The sequence below is a fragment of the Chironomus tepperi genome, unplaced genomic scaffold (genome assembly GCF_022539635.2).
Source record: "Chironomus tepperi strain 1889 unplaced genomic scaffold, CSIRO-AGI_Ctep_v1 contig_354, whole genome shotgun sequence".
NCBI classification, from domain to species: Eukaryota; Metazoa; Arthropoda; class Insecta; order Diptera; family Chironomidae; genus Chironomus; species Chironomus tepperi.
Genome location: NW_027226476.1, coordinates 4,369,468 through 4,385,421, shown reverse-complemented (window position 1 = coordinate 4,385,421; position 15,954 = coordinate 4,369,468). Strand labels below are relative to the sequence as shown.

The window sequence follows — 15,954 nt, the reverse complement described above, 5'->3', positions numbered from 1 at the left end:
CCGTATGTTTTTATCCATTTCAAGCAACGTGATTGAATACGTAATATGTGAACGATCCAAACTTGGGATTCAAAGCCAATCATATCCAAGTCATATCCAGATATGCCCATTTTCGGAAATTTAGATATGTACTTAGACTGCTTAATATACGAGCTCAAGCCATGATTGGGCCTCTGAGCAATATTAGATTCAAGAGCGGATCAGGAATAGGAACTACAGCATTAGATATAGGAACAAGAGTCATAAACAGAGTTGGCGAACTTCAAAGTGGAGTCCGGACTTTTGGGACTTTTGGAGCCATAATATAATACAATATGAATAATTCAAGCCAGCATGCTATCAATAAATGAAGTCATCGCACTTATCAAGCTAAAAAAATCACAGACATAAATAATCAGCACCCCATAATGTGCTTGCTTGTTTTTTTCCATTGAATTATGATTCATAAAAATCCCAAAAAGTATTTCATTTGACATCAGGTCATTGGGTAAAGAATATTTATGTCTCATCATCCATAATACTTTTGTCTTATCACTTATATACTTTGTAGATTGAGAATTGAGTAAAATCAAGGATCGAGTAAGCCAATGACAGTGTTTGGATGGATCTAGTTGAGAGTCATCAACTGGAGAGTCAACTTGAGAGTCAGTAAAACATGAGCATATTAATATATAAATGATGAGGATACTGGAGGGATTCAATCATATTGACAGCAAGTTTAGAGGAAGTACGGTCTGGAAACTTAAGTGCTGCATTGAACTGGATAGAGTTTAACTGCAAGGAGCAATGGACTTTAAAATTATATTGTAAGTTGATTGTTGGGTTTAAGTTTAAGGCAGTTGTTGGTTAAGGCAGTGGCTGGGAATCTGTGTGCTGCGGCACGCTTGTGTGCTGCCACAAATTATTGGAAATGCCACAAACCGTGTGCTGTGTGCAGTTTAGATCGAGGCTTATTATCCAGATGTTCCGCGAAAAATTAAAGGTTTGCCATCACTGGGTTAAAGGCAATGAGGGGACAGTTGTGAATGGTGTCCATCAAAACAGAGGTCATCTGATGTCTTGTGCCATTTCTATTGATCAATAGACATTATAGAATAAACAACCCTGAATGCAAAAACTAGAGCAGTGATGGATAACCTTTTATTTTTCGCGGCACACTTTAGTGGTAAGCCTCGCCACACGATATACAGTTTATGACATTTTCAATCATTTTTGGAAGTACATTATTGGACCGCGACACACAGGTTGCTCACCACTGAACTAGAGTCATCAACCAAAGTGTGCCTGACTCCAAATCAATTTCTCAATTTAATTTCTCAATTTAATTCCTCAATTTTATTCATTTTCCATCCACAGTCTCACCATCTGCCTCCTACACCACATCACCAACACATCATCAATAAGCATTGACTGTGAATTTAACACAAAATGGTCGTATCATATTGTTGGTGGAGTCTATCGATGTAATGTAAAGTCTAACCCCAACATAACCTCAAATGAAGACTTAAATGTGGACACAGTAACTGGACAGCATGCATCAAGCTACTCCAATGGATATGTCTACGCATTTGATGTCCGCAATAAAGTTATGAATTATTTCGTGCATGGTATTGAGAAGCTGTTTACTGGATTGCAGGTGATTCAGGTCAATGAATGTCAATTGAGGCATTTGAATCAGACGGACATGAAGCCATTCACGAGTTTGAAGGTGTTGGACTTGGAAGGAAATAATTTGGGGATTCTTGAGGAAGGAATCTTCGACTTTAATACAAATTTGCAGTGGATGTCTCTGTCACGTAACCGGATCCTGCATGTGGACTCAAATGTCTATGACAAGCTTACATCCTTGACATTTTTAAGCTTTTCGTCCAATAAATGTCTTAATTCAAATCCAGCCTACGATTCAGCATCTGTAAAGGAACTGATTGTGAAGATCAAAGCTCGATGCCTTGATGCTGACTATTTGAGCCTCAACAGCACACTTAAGGAACTTCAAAGAGATTTTCATACTTTAAAGCTCGACAACTTCAAGAGCTTCTCAGACCAGCTTTACAGCCTCGAAGGAAGCTTCAAGTCATCAAAATTTTCATCCTTTCCGTCATTTAATGACCGACTTGAGTACCTTAAAAATGACAAAAAATTCACACGACTTGAGAATTTTTATTTAATTGAGACAAAAATTAAGGAACTGGAAACGGACGACATTTACTTCCGGACACACATGATTGGTGCTAAATTTGACAATTTTGATGAGACTGTTGGGACTAATTTGGAACAAGATATTGAGGAACTTGACGGTATGATTGACAAATTTGACAGCAAACTTACAACATGGGAATCAAATATGGAATACAGCATAAATGCCCGTAAAAGTACAACTGAGAAGCCAGGTGTTAAACCTGAATGGGATAGGAAATTGCAGATTTTTAAGAAGAGACTGGAGAAGAAGCTTGACAGGAATTTTATGAATTTTGAGAAGCGTATGATTAAGATTGTTAATGATATTTGAGTGCTGTTCATTTATTGTGTCTGTGGACTGGAAAATAAATTAATAAAATGTTGTACAATTGACATCCTTTTAGTCTCATTGCAGCATTCATCAACACCTCTCTTTGTCCTCTTGGACATTCATCCACAACCCTTAAGTCATTTTATTAAAGTATCAAAATAAGCTTCATCCATACTTCATCATTAACCGTTTAATATAAGCATTTAAATATTCAATTGCACTTTTGAATTAAATTCAAAAGCTTTCATGCATGAGCTTTTAAAAGCATTTGCGCACCAACTTTTAAAAGCATGCAAGTATGAGCTTTTAGAAAGTTTTCTCGTTTGACATTTTGAAGCTTTCAAATTCAAGGGCTTTCAAAGTTGTTTGATGTCAATTTGTCAATTTAAAAGCTCTGCTGAGAATGCTTTCTGCTCAGGTGGTGTTATAAATGTTCAAATCGTATGAGTGGAAGAAAGCGATAAGGGTAAGGTATACTCTAAATACTTGGGGATGCAATTTGGAATTAAATGAAATAATTTGGGCCAAAAAGAGGATTATTTTACAAGAAGAATGTCACATATAAAACCAATCTATAACTTTAAAATAAGCCCCGCAGTGAATGGATGAATCCTTATTATCTGCACGTGCATATAAAACGGTTACTTCTCTTGCTTCTGGAATTAGATATCAAAGTGATGTCTGTACTTATATTTTATTAGATTCTAAGATATCATAAAAAGAGATTGGGAACAGATAAGGATGCTGCCGATCCTAGAAGTATTGCAATACTATGCCAATTCGGACATGCAAGTTTCTTTGTCATCATTTTCCAAAATCAATCTTCTGTTCTACAGAAGTTATTGAAGATCTTAGACAAGTTTTGGGCAATTTGAGACACCAAAAAGATTCTTGGGATGTTATTAATCGTATGACGTTTATGGTTTCGTTCAAGACTTTTCACCAAGGTGGACTCTACTGGAGTAGTTATTTGACCCAGGCTGAGAAACTTCGCGGTAATACCGCGGTATCTATACAATTGCCGCTAAATACCGCCAAATACCGCAATCTATATTATAAACACCCAATTCCTTTGCTGATACAAGAACAGAAGCTATGTGAAGCTGAAAATTCTGAAGATGGGCGCCATGGGCTCTCCCGATAACCATGGTCCTGCATATCCATTTACATCTAGAAACCCCTAAAAAAGCAATAATTTTCCGTCATTAAATTTAGGTTTTTTTTGATATTGTTTTTATTTTTTATCTTAAATTTTACAGTTTCTATATCTTCATAAATGTTTTTTTCTTATTTTTAATTATTTTTATACTCCTTGGGGTTCATTCACTTATTACGTAACACTCTTAGGAGGGGAATTATAGGATGGGAAGTTCAATTTTATTAGACCTTAAACAATGGACAATTATATCCATTTTATTACTAAAATTAGAGGAGATGGGGGTCAAAAAGTAGATTTATTCATGTTACGTAATTAGTGAATGAACCCCATTCTTTTATTTAATTTATTCTTGTTCCACTAAATTCCATTTCGATTTTTTTTACTTCCATTTAAATACTTTTAATTTACATTCGTCGATTTCTAAACTTTTTCTCATTTTTTTATTTTATTTATTGTGATTTTTATGAAAATTTTGACTATTTTTTGTAATTTTTGAGAATGACTTTTTATACATGAATGACAAATTTTGCAGATTTTTGAGGTTAGGTACTCAAAAAGATTTAATTTATTTTTAATAGCGGACATTTTTTTCTAAAATTTTCTATTTTTTTCATGAATTTATTTAATTTTTTTTTGCTTAATTTATTTATTTATTTATTTTTATTATTTTTATGCTTTTTGTGTGTGTAAAAAGTGAATGTGAAAAATTTTTCTCTCTTAAATAGTTTTTTTTAGTTTAGTTTTAATTTTATTTAGTTCTTTTATAATTTTTTTCTTTTTCTATTAAGCACAAACGTGTCCTTTTTTGCATTTATTTACGGTGGATTTTTTTTTTCTTTTTATTTCTTTATAGTTTTTGCCTTCCTGTAGCATCCCAAATAAAGAGATGGGAATAAAAGAATTAAAAAGAAATTTTTAAATTTAAAATGTTGAAAAAATTAAAATTTGAAGTTTAAAAAAAATAAGTTTGAAACATTTAAAAAAAATTAAAAGAGGTTAAAAAATTTAAAAAATGTTTACAAAATTTAAAAAAAAAGATTTAAAAATTTAAAAAAGGTTTTAAAAATTTAAAAAAGGTTTTAAAAATTTAAAATAGTTAAAAAATTAAAGTTTAAATAGTTTAAAATTTAAATTAAATTAGAAATTAAAGTTTTAAATGTTTAAAATTTGACTTTAGTTTTGTAAGTTAAAAAAAATATTTTTTAATTTTAAACAAATCCAAAAATTTAATTTTAAAAATTAAATAAAATAAATAATAAATTTTAAATAAATTTAAAGAAAATTTAAAAAAATTTTTTTGAATAATAAATTTAAAAAAAATTATTTCTTGATAAATTTTAAAAGAAAGTATTTTTCAATAAATTTTAAAAAATCAAGTTTCAATTTTTTTTTTTTTGATTTTAAACATTTTTAAATTATTTCAAAAAATAAAATTTTGTCATATAAAAAAAAACAATAAAAAAGAAAGTTTTTCAGTTAAAGTTTTTTAAATATATTTTTTATATTCATATATTTTGCACATCTCTAATTAATTATAATTCAATATAAATTTTTATTTTTTATGTGTACATCTGTGAGTTGATTTAATTGATGGATTTAAATTGACCAGTTTTTTTTTATTTATTGATGGTAAATTTTTGCAGACAAATTTGATTTATTGCTGATTGAATTTTAAATTTTTACTGATATTTTTAAACAAAAATTTCACTTCCGATGGGAGTAAATCAATTATTATTTTTAAATCTGATTTGTGTTCAATTTTTTTTAAATTTATTTTTAAATGCACTTCCTTAAATTCCACTGATATGTCAAAATAACCCAATTTTTAAATTCAAAATTTATCTGCAAATTTTTTTTAAATAATTTTTTTCTTAAAAATAAATTTTTTTCTCAATTTAAAGTCAAAAAACACAAATTTTTGTGAGTCACTTAAAGTTAAATTTTGTTAAAATACAATTTTCATTTTGATAATAAATATGATATGGACTTTTTTTAATTTTTTGTGATGTTTTCTTTATGTTAATTGAGTTCATTAATTTTGGAAGGGATTGGACTGATTTATTGAATTTTTTGGGGTATTTTTGATGCATTTTGGTGTCAATATGTCAAGATATTCTTAAGAATCTACCAAAGATCTTGAGCAGAGACATAGTGGGCAGGTCTCCAATTTGGAGGTGCTTCCACTGAAATCCGACTTTCAGTTGTGTTGACTTTTGGAATATTCAAATCTAGACTCCCAAAATCTTGCTACCTCTGGTTCAGAGTTTCAAATCAAAAATTAGGAATAAAATAGAATTTAAATGAAATTTTAGAAGTCGTTGCTTCAGAAAGGTCAAAAATGGACGCATTTTGAATATTTTTTATCATTTAGATCAGTTTGACCATTGAAGTTGAGTCAATAGTTAAAAAAAAAATGATGGAAAATTCGACCTCAGATATGTTTGACTTAAGCCATAAGCTGGATTCTATCGAATTTGTTCTGTTGCCTAAGTCAAGCTTGACTGAAGCGGAATTGACTCATATTTCTGCTTCGTGTACCAAAATACATCAAATATATGACTACATAGTATTGGTAAATGTCGTTTCGAATTTTATACGAAGTCGAGTCAATCTTTCCATACAAAATCCGATTCCAGCTCAAAGTGGACTCTGATTTTGTATGGAAAAACTGACTTGACTGCATATTAAATTCGTATCAACTTCGAGCTCTTCAATGTATTAAGTCACAAATCTTCCAAAATTATGAACTACATTTTCATTTTAATTTGTTACTTATAATTTAAATTACTTTACTTAATTAGCACAAAAAATTAATAATGAGGTCATTTTTAGCTTCTTCAAAGAATTTATGATCGGCAGTAGGTCACAAAATTTTGAGATTGAATTGACTGTAATCCTGAATTTAATTAGCGAATTCAGTACATTTTACGAATCATGAACGGTTTATTAATGATTGCTGACTTATCATATTACGAGAAGAATTTATGACTAACCAAGAATACCCTAGCTAAGCTCTGAAATGCAATTTAAAATTCTAATTTTGGTCCACTACTTTCAAAAAAAGTTAAATTATTAACAATCTCAAATAGAACAAGTCGGCTAATCTATCCAAAATGTGATACCACACCTGCGTGACTCTTGTATGGTTCCAAATTCAAACGAAATCCATCTCATATCAGAGTCATGTCAGCTTGTGCCAGATTTTTTATCGGTTAACCAATTTGTGCAATTCGAAAATACAATTTTTAAGCTTATTTTTTGATTCAAAATATAAAGTAATATCCAGTGCTGAAAACTGGGATTGGTTGTCTTCGATGCCAAAATAATCTTGATCATCAGGATGACCATTCAGCTAAATGTGTTTTCGCTAAGTTTAGAACACTAAATTGTCAAACTGTATGCTACCGCACACTGATGTACAATGAGTGTTTCATTAGGGTAAGTTTATTGATTTACTCCAAGGTATATCTACATGGACCTAGGGTTTACCCAAGTTTCGGTTCAAAAGAATTCTTAAGACTGAGACCTAGATCGAGACATTTTAGAAACTTTTAGACAAATCTCTAAATCGAGTTCTTGAGGTTTTGGTTTGTATATGGTGAAACTTTAGGTATTCCCGTACCAGGTGCATCCCCAGAAGACGGTTCCAATCAAGGCTGAGAAAGTATGCGGTATAGGGAGTATTTATATGAAATACCGCGGTATTCCCACCTAGTTTCTCAGCCTGGGGTTCAATGTTAGCACCTTCATCCCTTTTTGGACAGAATCCTATAAATCCCCTGACATTTGCCAATTAAAAATTCTCTTCAAAGCCTCAATTTAAAAACTAAAATATCAAAAGCACTAATCTCGTCAAAAATACACAAATTCCACAAAAAATGGTTTTTAATCTGATTGATTTGGTTCCACATAAAAAGCATCTTAAAATCATAACAAACTCAATCTCAATTAATACTTTGTTAAATTCCTTGCTTGATTTTATTTTTTTCTACACTTTTTTTCAACTTCACTCTCGACTTTTTTGATTAATTTTCATAATTTTTTGTCTACTTAGTCAGCTCTAGCCCACACAATTTCATTAGGATTCTCTAAATTATCAACCTGACATGTAATATTTCTAGTGCGTGTACTAATGATGTAAAAAGCGTCTTTCGATGGCGATGCAATGAGGTTTGTTGTGAAATCTGCAAGAAAATAAGATTTTGAGGTTAGAATTTTTAAGGTTAAAAATTTTTAAGGCTAGAATATTGTTGGAGTTAGAAATTTTTGGGGTTAGAACTTTTTGAGGTTAAAATTCTTTGAGGTTACGATTTTTTGAGGTTAGGAATTTTTGGGGTTAGGAGTATTTAAAAATCGAAATTTTTGAGGTTAGAAATTTTTTGGGTTAGAATTTTGTTGAGGTTAGCATATTGTTGGGAAAGGACTTTTTGAGGTTAGTATTTTTTGGGGATAGAATTTTTGAGGTTAAATTTTGGTTGGGGTAAGAATATTATTGGGGTTAGAACTTTTGAGGTTATAATTTTTGAAATTAGGAATTTTTCGAGTTTAGAATTTTTGGAAGTAAAAATTTGTAGGTTAGAAATTATTGGGGTAAGGAATTTTGTTAAGATAGAATTTTTAAGGTTGAAATTCTCAATTTAAAATTTTTAAGGTTAAAAATTTTTTGAGGTTAGGATTTTTTGAGGTTTAAAATTTTTAAGGTTTTGAGGTTAGAATTTTGTTGGGATTACGATTTTTTGAGGTTAGAATTTTTTGTGGTTAAAATTTTTTGAGGTAAGATTATGTTATTATGCTATTGAGGTTAGAATTTTTTTAAGGTCAGGAATTTTTGAGGTTAGAAATTTTTGGAGGTTAGAATTTTGATGGGGTTAGAATTTTTGAAGGTTAGAATTTTTTTGAGGTTAGAATTTTTTAAGGCTAAAATCATACCTGACTCTTTAATCTTCCGTCCACCATTAAACCACGTATTTAAAGCCGGCTCACCAACTCCAGTTATCGTCTCAACCTTTCCCGTCTCTAAACTCAAATAGAGTATCTCACTCTTGTCTGTCGTTGCGTATACATCAAAATTCATCGATACACTGCTCTTTACGAATGTTATGTCACTTATATTTAAAGTTGTTTCAACATCAAATGCAAAATTTAGACCGGCTAGTGTTACTTGTTGGACGGAAATGAGGACAGTATCATGTCGATGACTGACAGTGATGACATGACGTGAGTCGGGCGAAAAGTAAGGAACTCCAATTAAATCAGCCTTGATTGAAATTATTGTTGAGGTGATTGTGTCGAGAACTATTTGACCGGTTGGATGGTGCATTGTTGGCTCCATACAGGACACTACGATGAAACCGTCTAAAATGGAAAATAATTTTGAGGTTAGGATTGATTTTTGTAACGGAATTTTTAAATTCAAATTGATTTTTGTAACGGTAATTTCAAATTTGAATTGATTTTGTAACGGAAATTTCAAATTTGAATTATTTTGCAACGGAAATTTTAAATTTGAATTGATTTTGTAACGGAAATTTCAAATTTGAATTGAATTTGCAACGGAAATTTCAAATTTGAATTATTTTGCAACGGAAATTTTAAATTTGAATTAATTTTCTAACGGAAATTTCAAATTTAAATTAATTTTTGTAACGGAAATTTCAAATTTGAACTCAATAATACTCACATAATCCACCAATCTTAATGAATTCAGGTATGCAGTCATAAATTGACAAATCCACATACTTTTCATATCTCATCAGTTCCAAATCCAACTTCCAAAATCCACGCTGTTGATGATGAGTCACAAATCCATACCGATAGTCATACAAGTGCGGTAGGGCATTAACAGGTGGTAAATAGAACTGCATAATATCCCCATTGACTTGCATACTTGACTCACTCGGATGTACAGCTCTATGCTTAACATGTGCCATTCTTACATCCGGTATCATTTGTAGTGTCTTTGATGGATCTGCCTTAATGGTTCCATCCCGATGTAAATTATAATTCACGACCCAAAGTTGATCATGTGCTGGAACATGAAATAGTTCCATTGGTGTCGTGTCTGTCCTAATTGTCTCTAATACAATATGTTGCAACATCGACATCACTAAGATCCTGTCCATCATTGGCTGTGCTATATAAATTAATCCATCATTACCATCCGTTCCATCAATTCCAACTGCCGTACCCCATGAGCACTTCTGTGCATAACGATGACAAACTGTCTGATTTGTTCCTAAAATTGTATCAAGTGGATTAATCCGATGTACAAGTTGACACAACTTTGTTGAATAAATGGATATGCCGTCATCATGAAAAATGAAAATTTTCTCATCACGATGCATTGCCAACGGAATTGGATCACTTTGGACAACAATAGTCGACACTTGACTCTTAACTGTTCCTGCAATACAGGTATAACTTCCCGTATCCGGATAATCCAATCGATTAATCATCAATGACGTTCCATTTCCAATAATTGTATATTTCCGTCCATATTCCGGTTCCAATGGCTTATCATTTTTAAGCCATTCAATTTGACTTTGCATGCCGCCAATTGCATGACATAAAATTTCAGCATGTTCGCCAGGTCTTCGACTCTGTTCTCTTGGTGTTATAACAATTGTCGGTTGCATATGGACCGTTACGATATGTGTTTGTATAACCTGAGGATCAATTGCAGCTTGACATGTATAATTTCCGCTATGTCTCATTTGGACATTGGTGATATAAAGACCGCCATCCTGCATCAATTTTATCTCATCATCGTCATCATCCGTACTGTTATTTACGAGTGATAGGTCATAGCCAAATCGTTTCCATATTATGTTTGTTTGTGGACCATTGATGTCACATTTGATCTCAACATTGTCACCAATGCGAACGACGAGGTGATTGAACTGTAAGGATGAGTCGAGATGCATGTGATTGAACTAAAAGAGAGAGATTGTTGATTGTGGATTAGTAATTGTGATGACTGTTTTGAGAGAGATTTTTTGAGGATATTTAGGGGTTAGTGTGCGATGTTTTCTGAGTTTTAAGGTTAGGACAAGTTGGAAAGTCTCTAGTAAATATTGCATAAAGCGCATTTTTTGATTTTTTATGTAAAAAAGGCATCTATAAAAAACATTTCATAGAAGCAATCAGTTCAAATTGATAAAATTTTACTAACATGCATGAACAAATAAATAAACAGTAAGAAAGTCACTATCAGACTTAACATAGAGCGCATTTTTAAAATTTAAATTTAGAAAATATCCAAAGATAAACCGATAATTTGATCTGATCAAATCTCATCATTTTGTATGAATTAGTCAAAGTACGAAAATCAAAACAAGTAAGAAAGTCACAATCAGGTGTTGCATAAAGCGCATTTTCATATTTTTTGATTTGGATGCACCAAAACTACAGTGCAAAAATCAAAATTTGTACAAGTTAATTCAAATATCAATTGGGTCTAATTGAAAAATCATCAGAACAAGATATAAAGTCACTATCAAATGCTACATAAAGCGCATTTTTTGTAATTTTATTTCTGTAAGCATCAAACCTACAGTTTTGAAACAAAACTCCCGACAAGTTACTTTGTTCATTAATCAGACCCAATAATAATCGGAACAAGTAAGAAAGTTTCTATCAAATGTTACATGAAGCGCATTTTATAATGTTCGCTTTAAAAGCATCAAAACTCGAATTCATTGTAATTGAATTTACAGATTCTCATCAAAAATCATTTCAAGCTACTTCATACTGTACTCCGTATTAATAACAATCAGAACAAGTAAGAAAGTCACTCCCAAATTGTACATAAAGCGCTTTTTTGTAACTTTAGATTTAATAGAACCAAAACTTGAACGTTGATACATAAATTAGACTCAGAAAATAGCCAGCACAAGTAAGAAAGTCACAACCAAATCGTACATAAAGCGCATTTAAATCTTACCATCATTACCTGATTCGTCTGCTGCTCAACTGTCTCCGAAATTCTATGAAATGCATCATTAAACTCATTAATAGTCAATACACTATCCTCATTATTATCATCATAAATCAGCATGTCCATTAGCGTGCAATTTGAGTCATTTGATACATGATGCATGTCCATTGTATTCCACATAAATTGCAGCTCATCGCGCTCAACAAGTCCATCATTATTTTGATCATAATGTGAGAATATAATCGACACAAGATATTCCATACGATGGACCATATGATCATCATCGCCATGCTGTAAATAGACCATATTTTGGTGATGAAATAGCAACAAGTTGTCCTTCATCAAGGCATATTCATCGGAACTACATTGTAGTTTTTGTTGTTGACTCCGTACACAACTATCCATGCTTGAAATTTTTATTTCCTCTTGTGCATTGCAAGCAGCACGATAAAGTTCACAGAAATTATCGTAAATGATGCCATCACTTCCGCAGACATGTCGTCGCTTTCGTTTATTGTAAATTACACATCGTCGTTGACAAATGCACTTTGGGACGTTTGATGGTGCGATTATGCATTCCATGCCTTTTGGACAGTAGTGAACTAGGCAGGGATCTAAAATTAAAGTTATAGTTATTAGTGTTGATTTTGTGGTATTGTGATGAAATTTGGCAACATGGGGTGGTATTTTTTTAATAAATTGTGTCTAAATTGAGCTAAAATTTGGCATAATAGCTTTCAAATTATCATAATATCTGGCAACATAGCTACCAATTAAGTCCAAAATCTGAGAACATAGCTAACATTTTAGTTCAAAATTTGGCAACATAGCTACCAATTAAGTACAAAATCTGACATCATAGCTAAAAATTTAGAGTAAATTTGGCAACATAGCTACAAATTCAAAACAAAATCTAACAACCATAGCTAACAAATTAGTTTAAAATCTGACAATAAGCGTGTAACTTAATCCAAAATCTGTCAATACAGCCTGAAAATCAGTGTAAAATATGGTAACATAGCTTCATTGCTGCCAATTAGGTTTAAAATGTGGCAACATAGCCATCAATTTAACCAATTCAGTCTGAAAACTGGCAACATAGCTACTAAATTAGTACAAAATTAAGGAACATAACCCAAATTTAGTCCATAATTTGTAGACATAATGCCAAGTTGGTCCAAAATCTGGCAACAAAGCTTTCCACTGACTACAAAATCTGGCAACATAGCCACCAATTTACCCAATTCAATCTGAAAATTGGCAACATAGCCACCAATTAAATCCTAAATCTTATCTTAAATTTGGCAACATAGCTTAGTGACTGTTGCACAAGCATCCCCACAAAGCTCAATTTAATTTGAGCACTAACCGAAATGAAAATTTGCGTGAAAAATGTTTTTCATCAAAAGAAAAATGAGAAAAAGTGTCTCATCAAAAAAGGGCATCGATGCGAAGATGAGATGAAAATTCAAATAAATATCAAATATTTATAAATAACATTCACCAGCAGCAGCAGCAGAAGCAGTGAAGTATTGTATAAAGTATGAAGGCTTAATGTAAGTATTGAAGCATCAAAATTTAAACGTAAAGGTACGAACAGCCTTGAAAGCAGCCATCCCCACCCCATCATATCCATTATTGCCTCTGCATCCACTCAGCACAAAAAAAAGGTTCTCAACAATAAATGGAAATGATGAAGGGCAAGCTTCCATTTTTTTTTTTCGGTTAATAAGCAAATTTCCTTTCACCTCAATTCTGTTACCGACGATGCCTGCCTGCCTGCCTCGACGATCAACATTAAGACATTTCATTTTTAATGATTTTACCCCCTCCCTAACCCCCCTCCCCATCATCTCTACCCCCGCACGTGAATGTTTACTGTCAAATTATGTCATGTCTATGCGTTTGTGTGCCTTAATCTTCACATTTAAATACAATGAACGTTTGTTGGTGACACAGAAAGGCGTTAAGACTGTGACTACATACTGTAAATGATTTTTCATTAAGGTTGGCGTTAAGACTTGTGTCTATGTAGATGTGGGTGGCTTTTTTTAATTGGCTTTTAAAGACTTTTCCCACGAAGAAAAATATGGCAACAAAAAATTATTTACATTTTGTGGTAAATATAGGCAATTTTGAGCGGGGGTTGGCCGGAAAAAATGGGAATATTTTTATATTTGTCATTTTTTTGATATTTTTTTGGTCAAGTTAGAATTTATGACTTTTTCAAGAGGGGTTGGCCGAAAAAAATGGGAATTTTTTTAAAATTTTGAGTCATTTTTTTGATATTTTTTGGTCAAGTTTATGTTGCAGGTCTAGAATTTATGACTTTTTAATAGGGAGTTGCCGTAAAAAGAGGGAAATTTCAATTTTATTGTTTGAGTTTTTACTGACATTTTTGGTCAAGTTTATGTTACAGGTCTAAAATTCATGGCATTTTCAAGAGGGGTTGGCCGTAAAAAACGGGAACTTTTTTGAAATTTGTGTCATTTTTTAATGTTAATCCACATGAGATTGCTTGTTACAGATGTAAAATGACAAAATGGGACAATGTTGATCCACACACTTGACTCAAATTGACACAAACCTTCCCTTGAGCTGTACATTTGACTCCCAACAACCCTATGACTATACATCTACCCACAACCTCCACCACCAACCATCCTTAACCCACCATCTTATCTCCAAAAATCATCAACACCTAACCACAAAATAACAACAACAACATCTAAAAAAACTCCTTAACAACAGTATTAAAAAACAATCAATCAATTGACTTTAGTACTTAAATTGCCAGTTCCATAAGCTCTTTAAGTTCATAACGAAATGAAAGTTATTGTCATAATGGATCATAAAATGCTATTATGGTCGTAATCATTATCATCATTATCATCAATGTCAACGTTTTTATTAATATTTTATGTCGGTGCTATCTGCCTGTGTTTTGTGTTTTGTTTTTAGGACAATATTGTTGGAATTGTTTATGTGTAGGTGATTGTGTGTGTGTGGGTGATGTCTGTTTTGGTGGGAGTTGAAGTAGATTAGATGATTAATAAATAAAGGACTATTTATAAGGTTGTGTTGGAATTGAGAGGGACTTTGATATCTTTAAAGATTCAGGTGCCTTCACACTAGAATTCTTGACATTCAGGTACTTTTACATCAGAATTTAGAATTTCAGGTTATTTGTTTATGCAAATATGCATTAAAATTTTGAGGTTCAGGTGCCTTTACATTAGAATTTTGGAGATTCAGGTGCCTTTACATTAGAATTTTGGAGATTCAGGTGCCTTTACACTAGAGTTTTGAGATTCAGACGCTATAACACTTGAATTATTAGGTTCAGGCGCCTTTACATTTGAGTATTGGTATTCAGGTGCCTCTACAATGTCATATTCATCTCCAATATCTGAATTATATCAACACATTTCCCAAGAACTTCCCAAAAATTCCATATCCAAAATAATTTCATTCCACAATCTTATCATTAAAGCCTGAAATGCTTCCGAATTTCATACCCAAATCTGAAATGTCATCACATCTACATCTCCCATAAAATCCTTCCTGCCTCCATAATTTCATGATAAAAATAACCTCCCCAACCTCAACAAAAATAAAAGGAGAAAAGATTGATCTCATTGTTGACAGTTGACTAAACTAAAACTTTCAATCAACCTCGATTCCAATGTTCATGACTTGAAGACTTTATTTAATCCGTAAAAAGGTTCACAAAAAATGAGATCGATTGATATCTAAACTGATTGATGGACTGCCTATGTGTCGAATTGTATTTAAAGTCTATCCTTTATTTTTTTGTGCCTTCGAGACAGATTTGCTATGCCTAGATATGCTGTTTATTTGATGTTGGACACAAATACAAAGTGAAAGTGGCCCTGCGGAAAGGTGAATTTTTTTTTGTTACACTGTGTGACTCTGTACATGCGTAGGTGGGAGGCTTTATTGTGAAAATACATATTTGTGTGGTTAAGGCTCAGTCGGTGTTGTTATTGGTTTTGATTGTTATAATGTAATAACATGCTGGAAAGTTTGGTGAACTTTTTTGGGTCGTGGGAAAATGTTGAGAGATGAATTGAATCCGATACAGACTAATTTGCATATTTTGGATGAGGATTTTGATGAATAAAGTTGATGTGAAGGCGGCTGAACCTTAGAAAAATTCGTGTGAAGGCGTCTGAATCTTGAAATTCAATGTAACTGAGCCTTGACCGCAAAAAGTCAAGTATGAATGCGCCTGAATCTCAAAAATTCTAGTGTGAAGGCACCTGAACCTCAATAATTTTAGTGTGAAGGCACCTGAATCTCAAAAATTTTAATGTGAAGGCACCTGAA

The 15,954-nt window shown here is 32.2% G+C and overlaps 2 protein-coding genes across 3 annotated transcripts in view; one reads left to right on the top strand and one right to left on the bottom strand.

Annotated features, from left to right (window-relative positions):
• Positions 1-710: 710 nt before the first annotated feature.
• Positions 711-2,536, top strand: LOC139094328 (uncharacterized). The gene is made up of 2 exons (XM_070645360.1): positions 711-806; positions 1,357-2,536. Exons 1-2 carry the CDS (start codon positions 787-789, stop codon positions 2,507-2,509), a joined length of 1,173 nt encoding a protein of 390 aa, XP_070501461.1. The 5' UTR covers positions 711-786; the 3' UTR covers positions 2,510-2,536.
• Positions 2,537-5,586: 3,050 nt separating this feature from the next.
• Positions 5,587-15,954, bottom strand: part of LOC139094294 (follistatin-related protein 5-like) — a 40,724-nt gene continuing 30,356 nt past the window's right edge. The window contains exons 3-6 of one of the 2 annotated variants that reach the window (XM_070645317.1): positions 11,611-12,218; positions 9,349-10,600; positions 8,598-9,023; positions 5,587-7,852 (exon numbers count right to left, since the gene is read on the bottom strand). In XM_070645317.1, the coding sequence (XP_070501418.1) occupies positions 7,719-7,852; positions 8,598-9,023; positions 9,349-10,600; positions 11,611-12,218 (2,420 nt within the window). In that variant the 3' untranslated portion in view covers positions 5,587-7,718. The remainder of the gene's footprint in view (positions 7,853-8,597; positions 9,024-9,348; positions 10,601-11,610; positions 12,219-15,954) is intronic. The other variant, XM_070645318.1, reaches the window with a different exon arrangement.

Bases quoted from the DNA above. Each gene is read 5' to 3' on its own strand.
- LOC139094328 (XM_070645360.1), top strand. From the start codon at position 787: ATGGACTTTAAAATTATATT. The intron at 807-1,356 runs GTAAGTTGATTG...TTCCATCCACAG, and splicing joins ATGGACTTTAAAATTATATT to TCTCACCATCTGCCTCCTAC.